This window comes from Pavona decussata, unplaced genomic scaffold (genome assembly GCF_977016875.1).
Source record: "Pavona decussata unplaced genomic scaffold, jaPavDecu1.1 SCAFFOLD_119, whole genome shotgun sequence".
In the NCBI taxonomy this organism is placed as follows: domain Eukaryota; kingdom Metazoa; phylum Cnidaria; class Anthozoa; order Scleractinia; family Agariciidae; genus Pavona; species Pavona decussata.
This window is the reverse complement of record NW_028145533.1, coordinates 947501-960000: the sequence shown is the minus strand read 5'-3', so window position 1 is coordinate 960000 and position 12500 is coordinate 947501. Positions and strand designations below refer to the sequence as shown.

The 12500-nt window shown below is 39.1% G+C and overlaps 1 protein-coding gene, 1 long non-coding RNA gene and 1 pseudogene across 3 annotated transcripts in view; 2 read left to right on the top strand and 1 right to left on the bottom strand.

Annotated features, from left to right (window-relative positions):
• Window positions 1-1975: 1975 nt before the first annotated feature.
• LOC146469773 (uncharacterized) lies at window positions 1976-3276 on the bottom strand. The gene is made up of 2 exons (XM_085122853.1): window positions 3250-3276; window positions 1976-2680 (listed from the first exon to the last, which is right to left on the bottom strand). Exons 1-2 carry the CDS (start codon window positions 3274-3276, stop codon window positions 1985-1987), a joined length of 723 nt encoding a protein of 240 aa, XP_084978979.1. The 3' UTR covers window positions 1976-1984.
• Window positions 3277-3313: 37 nt separating this feature from the next.
• Window positions 3314-7570, top strand: LOC146469772 (uncharacterized). The gene is made up of 4 exons (XR_014867161.1): window positions 3314-3427; window positions 5308-5442; window positions 7231-7345; window positions 7489-7570. It is a non-coding gene; the product is annotated as an uncharacterized LOC146469772 (long non-coding RNA).
• Window positions 7571-8173: 603 nt separating this feature from the next.
• LOC146469771 (uncharacterized) overlaps window positions 8174-12500 on the top strand; it is a 16306-nt pseudogene continuing 11979 nt past the window's right edge. The window contains exons 1-2 of the transcript XR_014867152.1: window positions 8174-8238; window positions 9061-9810. The product of XR_014867152.1 is annotated as an uncharacterized LOC146469771 (transcript). The remainder of the gene's footprint in view (window positions 8239-9060; window positions 9811-12500) is intronic.

The following is a 12500-nucleotide window of genomic DNA, read 5'->3' as shown; positions in this document are numbered from 1 at the left end:
CGATTCGTTTGATAAACCTCCTGATAACCCTTCCTACTGATGTAAAGTGCGCAACAAAGTTCAATCGAAATAGCGACGCTGAATTCAAAATATGCAATCGGATTTCAGTACGGACGCGGAGAAAAGCAAAGTGAAAATCCCTCCAAATGTATAGCCAATGTAATCCGGATTCGAAAAACTAAAACTTCGTAATAGATTTGATTCGGTATCGAGTGTGAGCGATAAGATCGATTCACTTGGAGCAAACACAAACGCGGAAAATTACCGCAACGCTTAACGTATTTCTATTGATATTTACTTTGGATAAAACGAAAACAGCAACTTTAGCAAAAGTGAAAAGCCCCTTCCGATGTTTGAAAACGTTGAGAGAAGCCGTCGTTTGGACGTAGAAAGGACCGTGCCATGGTGAAAACACCGGGAAGATTTCAGTCACGTGCTAGGCAACCAAATTCCTTCACGTGTATCAAGTTTCATTCTGCAACAACACAACGCGGAAAAAAAATTATAGTAAGTTAATTTACGGCGATTCTTGGTAGGAAACCTGGACTCTTGCAGTTTGTTATTCAGCCACAACGGGAGTAGTAGTGCCTTTACACTTACGCCCAACTAGTTCCATTGTAATTCCTTCAAAAAGACCTGGAATCGCTCTCTTCTTTCGTCGACTAGCATTCGAGCTTTCACTGACCTTTGCAGTTTCCGTTGCTTCGCGTATCGAAAGGAATTGTGCGAGTGAAGTTTAATGAATTGTTTTGCACGTTAAGCAAATAATTTTTGGCATAATCCGAAATATTATTACATTTACCAGTTCAATTCACGAGTTCTTTCACAGAGCGCTTTGATTATTTCCCTTGAGAGCGAGTGCGCTTCCGTGAAATTTATCACACCTAAAACCCGACGATTCGCTTATTGTCCTCGAAGAACATGAAAACAAAGCGAACAATAGCCTATTCAAACCCAACCGCGTCCTGCCTTTCACCGCGGCTTAAATCAACCGAAAAAAGCCTAGGTGAAACCGAGGTATTAATTGCGGTTAGACGAGGTTTTGCCTAGGTGAAACCGCAGATCAAAACCGCGAATCGACCGAGGCAAATTCGCGGCAAATGGTCCCATAGTTTCGAGCGGTACTGTAGTGTGAACAAGCTAATTTTGTGGTAAGTACTATGTATGCTAATGAAAACTCTCACCTCCTTTAGTGCAAGCGCCACTCAAGTCAATTCAGTCACAAGTCTACACAAAGAACACTTTAACTCCATATATTATTTGTCAGCTTGCTAAGTTAGATGAACTGAAAGTACGCAAACGGAGCAACTTCAGAATTCCCGGACACATTTCTCCAAGATAGCTTATAGAGTTAAAGATTCAACAAGTCGCAAAATCGACGTAGAAATTGAACCGACTGTCAAGTGGAAACCGAAGCTAATATCGTTATATATGTTAATGAAAGTCTCACCTTTTTTAGTTTAGGCGCCGCTCACGCTTCACAAGTCTACACAAAGACAGTGGCTCGCGCTTTTACAAGCCTGCACAAAGACCGTAAACTGTGATTAATTTCATTTTAATACACACCTTAATGCTCAGTTTTACAATCACACGTTTTTTTAAACTCATTTTAAGCAGAATATCATTCACACATTGACCATTCTATTCGTAGATGCCGGGTTCTGCTATAATAAAGCTTTAGCGCGTTTTGTTTTTCTATACATCAAGGATAGAATGTATCGACTTTTGTTGTTGTGTTTTCTTTTTAAGGTTCCATTGACCAAAGACTTTAATAATTCAGATTTAAAATTCAACATATGAATCGTAGGCGAACTGACATATAAGACGTAGGCGAATCAACTCTAGACGTAGGCGAACAGCCAGTAGGCGAAACGACCCGTAGGCGAAACGACCGGATTCCCGTAATCCGTCCCGTAATCAGCATCCAGTCCGGGGATGGGGTTAGGGCCTGGGACTGAGAAACCATACTCTCACAATTTACAAACTAGGACCTCATGACAGTGTAGTTGCTACAAATTTTAAACACAATCAAATAATAACTTATTGTACCTGAATAGTCTTGCTGTTCACAGGTGATGCTGTAAATGCTATCATCGCCAATTTCCTGGAACGGTCTGATGTATATGGGCTTTTCTTTAAATACTCTGTGTACCATTACTCCATTTAGGCTTTGCCCTGGTGCCAAAGTAGGTTTGACGAGAGTGCTGTGAACAGGCATGAGAATCTCAAAGTCTACATCGATTGGAATCTTTTCTTCAAATGCTTCTCGTAGACAAGCCTCAACCACGCACTCGGACCACTCCTTTTGCAATTCGAAACCTGAAATCGTGAAGCCATTTTCCATCAGCCACACTCGCTTCCCTTGCCTGGGAACCTTATTTACATCGGGGCCAGTTAGTAAAATAACATCCCTCATGAATGGTCCTTTCACAACGGACTTCACTTTTCCTTTTCCTCTTCCACGGTAAGTGTTGGAGCTCGAACTTGAATTACAAAACTGCCTTCTGAAACTTGGCATGTAAGTGCGGCTGGCAGAACCACTTTGATTTGCAGGAGGAACTGCTGATTGCGTTGCCGTTTCGCTGCCAAGGAGTGTGGAAAGTTCAGTTGCCTTCTGCTGCAGTTCTTCGAGTATTCGCTTTCCAGCTGCAGCGCTAGCATCGGAAGACGTGTGTTTTTCCTCGAAGGCGCGAAAATTCGTTTACTTCTTGATGTAAGTGAGAGTGTATTATCTCCCACTCGTTTCCAGTCCTTTCCAATTCTCAATTACCAATCGATACTCGGCTCAATCTATTTCTCGACATTCTCGATCACTAATCGACAGTCGATATTCTCGACCATAGGGATCGACATTTTCGATCATCAATTTTGTTTTTCGACTATTGCGGTCGTGTTCTCAATCATCAATCGTGTTTTGGACCATAGCGATCGTCATTCTCAATCACCAATCGTGAATCTCGACCATAACGATCGTCATTCTCGATCACCAATCGATAATCTCAACCATAGCAATCGTTTTCTCGATCACCAATCGTGAGCTCGTACCACTTTTGATTGATATGATCTCGTGATGATCATGAATACTTGTTGTGAACGCCCCAGCTGTACTATCGGACAATTTTAAACGAAACGAATCCGCGTATTTCATCAAGTTATGTTTTATTACTAAGAGAAGGAGAGCATCATTCATTTTACAATCAAGAACAAAAGGTAGGGACCTTCGCGTGAATCAATGGCTGTTTTACCGACCTTCAGCTGATTCCACGAACGCTTCATCAAATCACTTTCATGTTGGTTTCTTTGTTTCTTTCAGGAAGACATCCCTTCTTCAGTTCTTCATTTTTAGCCCCCGACTTGGACTAAAAAGCGATTGCAACAACTGCACCGAATAATCTAGACTTGTAAGAAGATTTTGTGTTCAGAAAAGGTAGGTATGATATTCGGGTATCCGGTCAACTCGCCTACGTGCAAACTCGCCTACGAACAAACTCGCCTACAACTTGTCAGCTCGCCTACGTAGGCGACTTCTCTTCCTGACATAGGCGAGTTCACTCGAGTAATGTATGCCTTTTAAATAACTTTATGTTCTATCTAACTTGTTCTTTAATCCATAAACCTAAACAAGTGTGCTATGTTCTAAATTCGCCTACGTAGGCGAGTTAACCAGTAGGCGTAGGCGAGTTGGCGTAGGCGAGTGCGAGTTGACCGGTATTCGATATTCGTAGTTACGTGTAATCAGATATAGGTAAGCACGGCTGAGCGGTCGTCCGTTTACCACAAACAAATAGAAGATGATTATATCTGTGTCTTACATTCTTTCTAATAATTGTAGTGAAAATGATTAGTTTGTAGGTAAGATGACAAAACCTACCTTAAACTAGTGGCTATTACTTTCATTCCAGCAACAAACGGCAGCGTTTGTACTGTATAAGCAAATAATTACAAACGCAAATTTCTAAATCTAAAGCGGAAGTCGAAATTATTTAGTAAGTGAAACCAATTCTTTCACGCGACAAATTGAAGAATCCTTATAATAAGAAATTTGTAACAAGTGCTTTGTCTTAGTTTCCGAAATTCCTTCGGTGATAAGAGACATGGTCGTGTTGCAGAGCCTTTTAGCAGCAGTTTAAATTTGTACTTGAGTGAACTGGTGTTTATAAATAAACTCTGAATATGAAATATATCCAGACGCTGTATATATCATTCTGTTGTGATACCTTTAAATCACGATCAAGGATTGTAACAGTGAACCTGAAGCAAAGCTTTGACCATATTTTCTGCAGGGTGTCTTTCATTGAATATCAGTTTTGTTACCTTCAGTTATACATGTACATTGACTTCAACTAACAAGAACCTATCGAAAATGAATAAATTTGCGTGACTCAACTGAAATGATCGGTGGAAGATAAAGGATATTGAAACAACGAACCTTAAATGAGACTTAAATCGCTATTACTGATACTATGAGCTCGTTAGAATTTCTTAAATAAGTACCATTCATTTCGTATTGGCTGCAAACCCGAATCAAGTTCAAATAAACTCAAGCCACCATATGGTTTTGTCATTTCTTGCTGCAAGACCACAAAGACGTGCAATCCTTTTAATTCGGTGTTCATTTCAATGTTTATTACAGAAATATATCACCTCGATCTTCGAATCCCCAACCGCATATTGTACTTCTTGGTGACTGCAAAGGGGTCTTCAACTAAACTCCGAGAATGTAGACCTCATCTGTGGAAATTCTGTCGTCAAGTATAAAAGGTAGGGTTGATAATTATGCAAATTATAACATGCAACGCAAGCACATTTGTGCCACTGTTTGATATTCCAATCCTACAGTACGCTTAGCGGCAATTTTTTTGAGTCTTATGAAGTGCTTTGTATTAGTTTTTAAAATTGCTTCGGTCTTGAAAGACATGTTCTTGTTGCAGAGTCTTTTAGGTACAGTGTAACTCGTGCATGACTAAACGTGGTGTTTTCTGCAGGTTGTCTTTTATTGAACATTTATGTTGCGTTTAGTTTATCCATTGACTTCAAATCTATAGATAATGAATTAGTTTGGCTCCACTGAAAGATCAGTGGTTGATTGTGGAACGTACGAACAACGGACCTTATAAATTTTATTGATACTATGAGTACATGAAAATTTCTTTAATGAGTAGCATTCATTTCGTATTGGCTGCAAACAAAAAGTTCAAAGAACTCTCGAGGCCTTTTAGTTTTATCAGTTCTTCCTCCAAGACTACACAGACATACACATGACATGAAATCTCTTTAATTCGGTGTTCATTTCAATGTTTGCGACAGGAATACATCCAACCTCGATCTTCAAATCCCCGGCCGCATATTGTCTTCTTGCAAAGAAGACTGCAAAGTGGTTTTCAACTGAACTTCGAGAATGTAGACTAAATCTGTGGAAACTTGTTCTTTCGTTCATTAAAGGTAGGTTAGTTGATTGTGATAAAATATAGATATAAACATGCAACACAAGTGCATTTGAGTGATTGCTTTGATATTCCAATCGTACAGTACATTTACACTGTGACAAATTTAGTGACGCATATGACTTGGTGACTGCAAAGCGGTTTACAACTAAAGTATCCAATTATGAAGATTGTAGATCAGTAGATTTTTCGTTCACTAAAGGTAATGAGTTGGATCATTGTGATAAAATAATATTAACATGCCATTCAAGCAAATTTATTTAAGCGAATGATGTGACATTCGAAAAGTACGTTTATATACGTACGACAAATCTTCTCACCCAAATTATCTTCTTTGTGACTGCAAAGTGATTTTCAACTGTAGTAACCAATTATGTGGATCTTCATCAGTTTACTTAAGGTAATTAAAATAAGTTCGATGATTAGGATGAAATAAGAACATGCAAGGCTACACATTTTTAACCAATTGTTGTCACATTCGTACAGGACGCTTATAGCGACAAATGTTCTAACTCATGTGATCGCCTTGATGACTGCCAAGTGATTTTTAACGGAAATACCCAATTATGTAGACCTTTAGTGGAAATACTTTCGCGCTAAAGGTAATAATATCGATAATTGTGCCAAAATTTATGAATATGCAACGCAAGCACATTGTTGGGCGATCGCAGAGGTATTCCCAGACTACCCTTAGCAACAGATGTCCTTACTCAAATGATCCTACGCTGAACAAATTCAATGTTTTCGTAGCTTAGAAACCTGTAATATACATAGTCATAGATTGTCAATTATTCGCAACTGCACAACAATTTATAGAGGAACCTACAGTGTTAATAACTCCGTCACAGATCTAGATCACTGAGATCTAAGTGAAGATGACTAAATTTGTGTGTATGTTTGTCAAAGATCTTTGAAATTAACGACAAATTTTGGAGGTAAATCAAAATCCAAAGATGTGGCCTATTTATATTCTTGTTCAGTTCTGGTTTAACGTTTTCCATACGTGACAAATTTACGTCGCGTAGAATTCCCAGTCAAGCGCGGTCAACCAAAAATATCCCTTCCGGGTGGGGGTCAGTGTTTTGCCGTTTTTTACCGTGGCATCACTGTATGAACCATACATGAAGTTAGGGACAATACATGATGTGTTACATGATGTTCCCACCATGATAAACAAAAAATATGGCCGCTCGATCAGTGAAATCTTCTTTACGAGTTTTCAAGACGTTTTCTCGAAAGTTTCTTCGCGCTGACCTTCCCTCAAGGGTTTGGCCTAAATTCAAAGGAAGAAGAAAAACACATTGCATGATATTCCTTGGTGTAAACGACTGTTATGGCTTTGATGGTATGCTATAGACGACAACATGTCCAGTGGTACCCTTCGCATTTTCCGCTAACTTTGGTCGTAAGCCATCCGTGAAAGTCCTCAAACGTGCTTCTCCATACAAAAATGGCGAGATTCAGCTTGATTTTTAGCGGAAAAAAACACAGCGATGCGATAACTTGGTGAAAATCTAAGGTATTAAAGATCTTGAATATGATGTTTCTTGTCATTTCGATTCCGGTGGTACCCATTTAGCAATCGTTACAGATCGGCCACAACAAGAGGCAAAGATCTACTAAAAGTTGTCAAAAGCCTACAATTCTGCCATGTTTTAAAGACCACCAGGTGGCTCAAGCGTGACAAATGCTTGCAAAACTCCCGGATGTGACCGGGCATTCTACGCGACGTGTTCAGAAATTAATATGGTAGCTAACTCTGACCTCCCCTTCGATTCCTTTCCAGACCCAGACAGCTTTTTTCAAGTGTTTTGTGTACACAGATCATTTTATGCTGATCGTTGTTCCTGATCTTCAGAACTTGCTCACCTCTAGTTTGAGGGAAAAGAAGATTTATCAAGGTGAACAGAATATTAGATTAAGAAATGTGCTTAGAATTGCATGCTCAATTGTAAAGGTCTGGTCTACTTTTCCCCCCAAAATTCCTTTTGTCGAGCTTCTTAATCATTATTATTACTATTTTTTTATTGTGGGGATATTTCAGGAATCAATCAAGGCTGACCTGTATGTACAAATCTGTTTCCCTCGGATGACTAGCCGGACAGTGAATCGAGGAAAGTTTAAGGGTAAGTAATGATGGTTCAGATGCAAGACATCCGTTACCTATTTCACAATTAAAGGAGCTGAACTTATCCATTGTTTTTAAGTTTCGTTTGATTGCAATACCTTATGTCATAATTGTTCTATTTTCAGTCTTGAGTACTAACATTGATGGCATTGCCCGATTAAGAAATATTTAGCACATAACGTTGTAACCTTAATGTTTACCTTCACATTTTGAACCTTTTCTCTCCAGGAACTAAACGCTTCCAAAGCTTCATCAGCTCATGGTACTATTACGAAATATTTTCTCATGAGGTAAGCAAAAATTATTAAATAAATCTAACATCCTTTTAGGAGCAGTAACTCTGAGAAAGCTATCACTGATAAATTTCAGGTCTGAGGTCAATTGAACAAAACGTTTTATGCGGTTGTAGTTTACAATCTGAGGCGTAAGAGATTAGTGCAATAATCCTCTTTAGAGACTCCTGACAATGTTTATTAGACTGGCTTTCTGCATGATCGCGTGTTAACAAGGGCGCCCACATCGTTGGTTAAAAGTGTAAACATTTTATTTCGTTCATCCCTGATGGATCATTTGTGGTTTACATGTATGTTACATCATTTGCAGAACGTTCAACTCCTGTCAGGAACAAAGGCCATTTAAATAACTACAAGGACAATTTAAGCTAAGGTCAGTGTTTTTATTTGAAATTGTCTCAATGTTTTAATTTGAAGTTATATTCAAGAAACAGACATTTTTGAGATTACTAAATGAGGCTTGTTATGCCAAGATAAGCATGCATTTATTCAGCATTAGGAAAAACTGGCACACATAGTCAGCACCAACTTTTATAATTAATCAGTACAGAATAGTAAGGGCCTTAATTTGGAAAAAATGTAATGTTGACGGCAAAACATGCTTGACAAATTTGACGAGTCTTTCATTTTTCCCGTTTTCGGAGTTAGTAAATTATGTCCTTGAGAGTTTACTGATATCTACGGCAAGAACAAATCACAGTTGCCCAAGAAGGCTGCGTTTTACGTTGTAGTCATATAAAGAGACTCTAGTCAGTACAGCGACATGTGTAAAATACAAAAACCTTTACCGGGGGCATCTAACAGTTCATTTTAGATGACCTTAATCGCCTCAGAAATTAGGATTAAGTGGTAAAGAAAGTTAAGGTTTTCCTCAGTCAAATTTCTACTAAAAATTTCGTAATACTGGAAAACTAATGCCCTCCGTGTTGTGCCAAGTACCTTGAATTAAAACTCTATAACAGATCAATCTGTAATAGCTTAAACAAATTTGTCTTGAAAAGGCCACAAAACAATCTGCAAACACAAGAGACAAGTTAAGGTTATGTCGGCTGTGAAGTTCTTACTGAGTTCCCTTACTTTAAATTCCCCATCAGCTTTAAAATCATAACCACTTTCTTTACTTTTACAGTGCTGTCATAATTCTTGTTTTATGCTTCCACTGAAGTTGAGGGGTTTTTTGACTTCTTGACCTCAGCGATATATGTAAAAGGCCTATAGTCTCCACAACTCATACCAATAGTCAAGTTCGTTTTGTCACTAACGAGCTAAATTCGTTGCTTTGGTAGGTTAATGTGTCAACCCGCTTAATTCATGGCTTCTGCACCGCTGTCACTTGCATCCACAAAGAAGAAAACGAATTATGCTCTCCTGTGCCGCCTTCTGGTGTCTGTGGGATCCCAAGCCCTTAAGGACACATTTGACCAAATCCACCCCCCAGCAGATCTGCCTGCCGATTTAGCACATCCTCCAGCACATCCCATACTGCAATCCCTCAGAAAAAAGAGAATCCTTAATCCTACACAATGGAGCAAGCTGTATCCCATAATCTCCTCATCTGTGTCATCAACAAGCTTTGACATCACACTTCTGTTGACGCTGTTGAGGAATATCTGTAACTTGAGACCTCCACCGTCTGGCTGGGACAATCTTCCATCTGCGGATGATACTACTCTTGAAGCCAACATAGCTAGGTTGAGGTTCTACAGGAACAAAGTCTATGGCTATGCCAGCCAGGCGTCGGTGGATGATCCAACATTTGAAAGATACTGGATGGACATTAGAAGTGTACTGGTAGGTCTGGGAGCTGGAGCAAGTTATTTGAATGCTATCAATCGACTCAAGACTGAGCACATGGATTGCGATATTGAGGAACACTTCCAAGAACTGCTGAGGGCGTGGAAAAAAGATGACGATGAAATTGGAGACAGACTGGATAAGATGGAAGGTATGTTTATCCTCAACCTATAATTTATTGTCTCATTGAAATAACACTTTGGTGGGGGTCTACCTAAAACACGGAATCCGGAATAAAAAAACAAAAACAAAAATTCGTCGACATGAAAATTTCAACGAAGGTTAAAGTCACTTGGAAAACAGTTTTTATAGCTCTTGACAAATTATAATATCAGTCAGGAGCCCAGCGAAATTTTCAAACGTTTGCCTTAGATTTCAATTGCTTAGGCAGTTGAGCCACTCATTTGGAATAAAGGTTCCCAATCTTGAAACGTACTCTTACAGTGCGACTACTATTACCGGGGTCTCTCAAACAAAACTGACCAATCAGATTACAGGATACGAACAGTGAATAATTCAAAACTTGGGGGTTTCAACTGTTAGTTTTCCTACCACTCGTGATTAGTTCAGACGGCTTTGGCTGAAATTCATTGTTCTTGTCCTGTAATCTGATTGGTCAGTTTTGTTTAAGTGACCCCGGTAACAGTAGTCGCACTGTAAATACCCCCACACCTCTTCCTACTCGTTAACGTTTCCTCCTGCCATAGCACGTAGAGAGACAATGAAAGGTAACTAGAAAAAAGAGTCAGTGCTGCGTTTATCACTCATCAACTCCGCAAGACTCACTGTCTTTGCATAATAATATAAAAAGTCTTGAAACAAGTCGGTATGACTGGTGGCTTAGATTTCATCTAAAAAAAGCTTCGAATTGGCACCGACCCTGGATAGACAGCGGGTAAAGTTATTTATTCATTTATCAACTCATCCGTACGTCCGTCCGTCCGTTCGTTCGTTCATTCGTTCATTCCCTTCGTTCCTTCGTTCACTCACTCACTTGCTAGTGGTTCGGTCATGCCTGCCGGAATACATTCGTACGTTCAGTCATGTATGCATTTATGCACCTTTTTACAAAAGAGTGTCGAGCTGCCGGTACAAAAGAAACGTTTTATGTCGATGGCCTTTTTTGGAATACAGTAAGAACTTCAGGAGTCTGTGAACGATTTCCCATAATTTAGTAATCACAATAGCAGGATGTAGATAACAAATTATTTTATATCCTCTAATTCCAGGTACCTTGGAAGCCGTAGATCTAAGTATTTTAAGTTCCATTCCCACCCTTATGCCCAAACAATTTGTTGAGCCGTAATATACGTTAGTTACAATGTTATGACACGTGTAAAGATATATTTCCATCGTCACCATTGTGAATGCGTTAATTTGCCTACTGTATCTGTCAAAACACCACCAATCGTACACATCTCTCTCCCCTAGCTCTTCCGAAAGAACGAAAATCCCCTACTCACAAGCCAATCAGCATACGGCAAGTTACACAGAAAAAGAAAAAAAGAAAGAAAAGAAAGTATTTCCTGATTTACGGATTCCGTGTATTTGATTTTATAAACATAGTTAGGTGTCGTTCTGGTGTGTTTTAAAGTTTTACGTTTTAAAGGGACTGCCTTAGAATACTAACACCATAGGCATAACTGTAGCAATTGAAATCGTAGGCAAACTTTTGAAAATTTCACTGGGCTCCTGACTGATATTATAATTTGTCAAGAGCTATAAAAACTGTTTCCCAAGTGACTTTAAACCTTCGTTGAAATTTTCATGTCGACGAATTTTCATTTTTGTTTTTTTTTTTATTCCGGATTCCGGATTCCGGATTCCATGTTTTAGGTAAACCCCTATGGCAGTAGGAAACGTTAACGAGTAGGAAGAGGTGTGGGGGTATTTAAGAGTACGTTTGAAGATTGGGAACCTTTATTCCAAATGAGTGGCTCAACTGCCTAAGCAATTGAAATCTAAGGCAAACTTTTGAAAATTTCGCTGGGCTCCTGACTGATATTATAATTTGTCAAGAGCTATAAAAACTGTTTTCCAAGTGACTTTAACCTTCGTTGAAATTTTCATGTCGACGAATTTTTGTTTTTGTTTTTTTATTCCGGATTCCGGATTCCGGATTCTGTGTTTTAGGTAAACCCCTTTGGTAGTAAAGAATAATAAATAATTAAAAATAATATTATACAATGAACTGTGTAAAACACGCGTTTTGATAGGTCTAGAGGAGTGTGTGATTAGAGTATAGACGCACGATTGACGTCATCGAGTGGTGTGACCGACGCACGTGATCAGAGTCTAGAGCCCAGCCAGAGTGACTGGTCAACAAAGTTTTGCAAACTGTTTTTGCGAGTAGCGGACAAAGACAGGCAAATTTTCGCAGGAAAGGAAAACTGCTCAATAAAAAATTGGACAAAGACCATTGAGAGTGACCTCAACCAGGATAAAAAAGCTAGAACTTTGTTGTGACGTGAAAAGGAAGCAAATATTTGTCGAAATATGTCGCTGATAGAAATCCGGTAATGGCGAGTAATCGATTACAAATCGCAGTCAAGCGACTAACATGCTAGCGCTGTAATATTTTGGGGTCAGGATTTCCTTCTGGAATAAAGGTTAGTTTTGAAAATATTGTTAGTGAAATTCTTTCGGATTAGACTCTAATTTATAAGATCACAATTGCATGTGTGTAGTAGTCTAAAACTGAGTTTGCTGGAAAGTTTTTGACTCAGCTCAGGCAACACGATGCTCGCTCACGAAATGTGTTGAAATGTCTTGGTTATTGTATAAAACAAATAGATTCCATTTTGCCGTGGGTCTGTACTCTGATAACGCACAGAGGACGTC

Coding starts and splice junctions, on each gene's coding strand:
- LOC146469773 (XM_085122853.1), bottom strand. CDS start 3,276: ATGAAGCGTTCGTGGAATCAGCTGAAG. Junction 2,681..3,249: donor GTTCGTGGAATCAGCTGAAG/GTCGGTAAAACA, acceptor CGCGCCTTCGAG/GAAAAACACACGTCTTCCGA.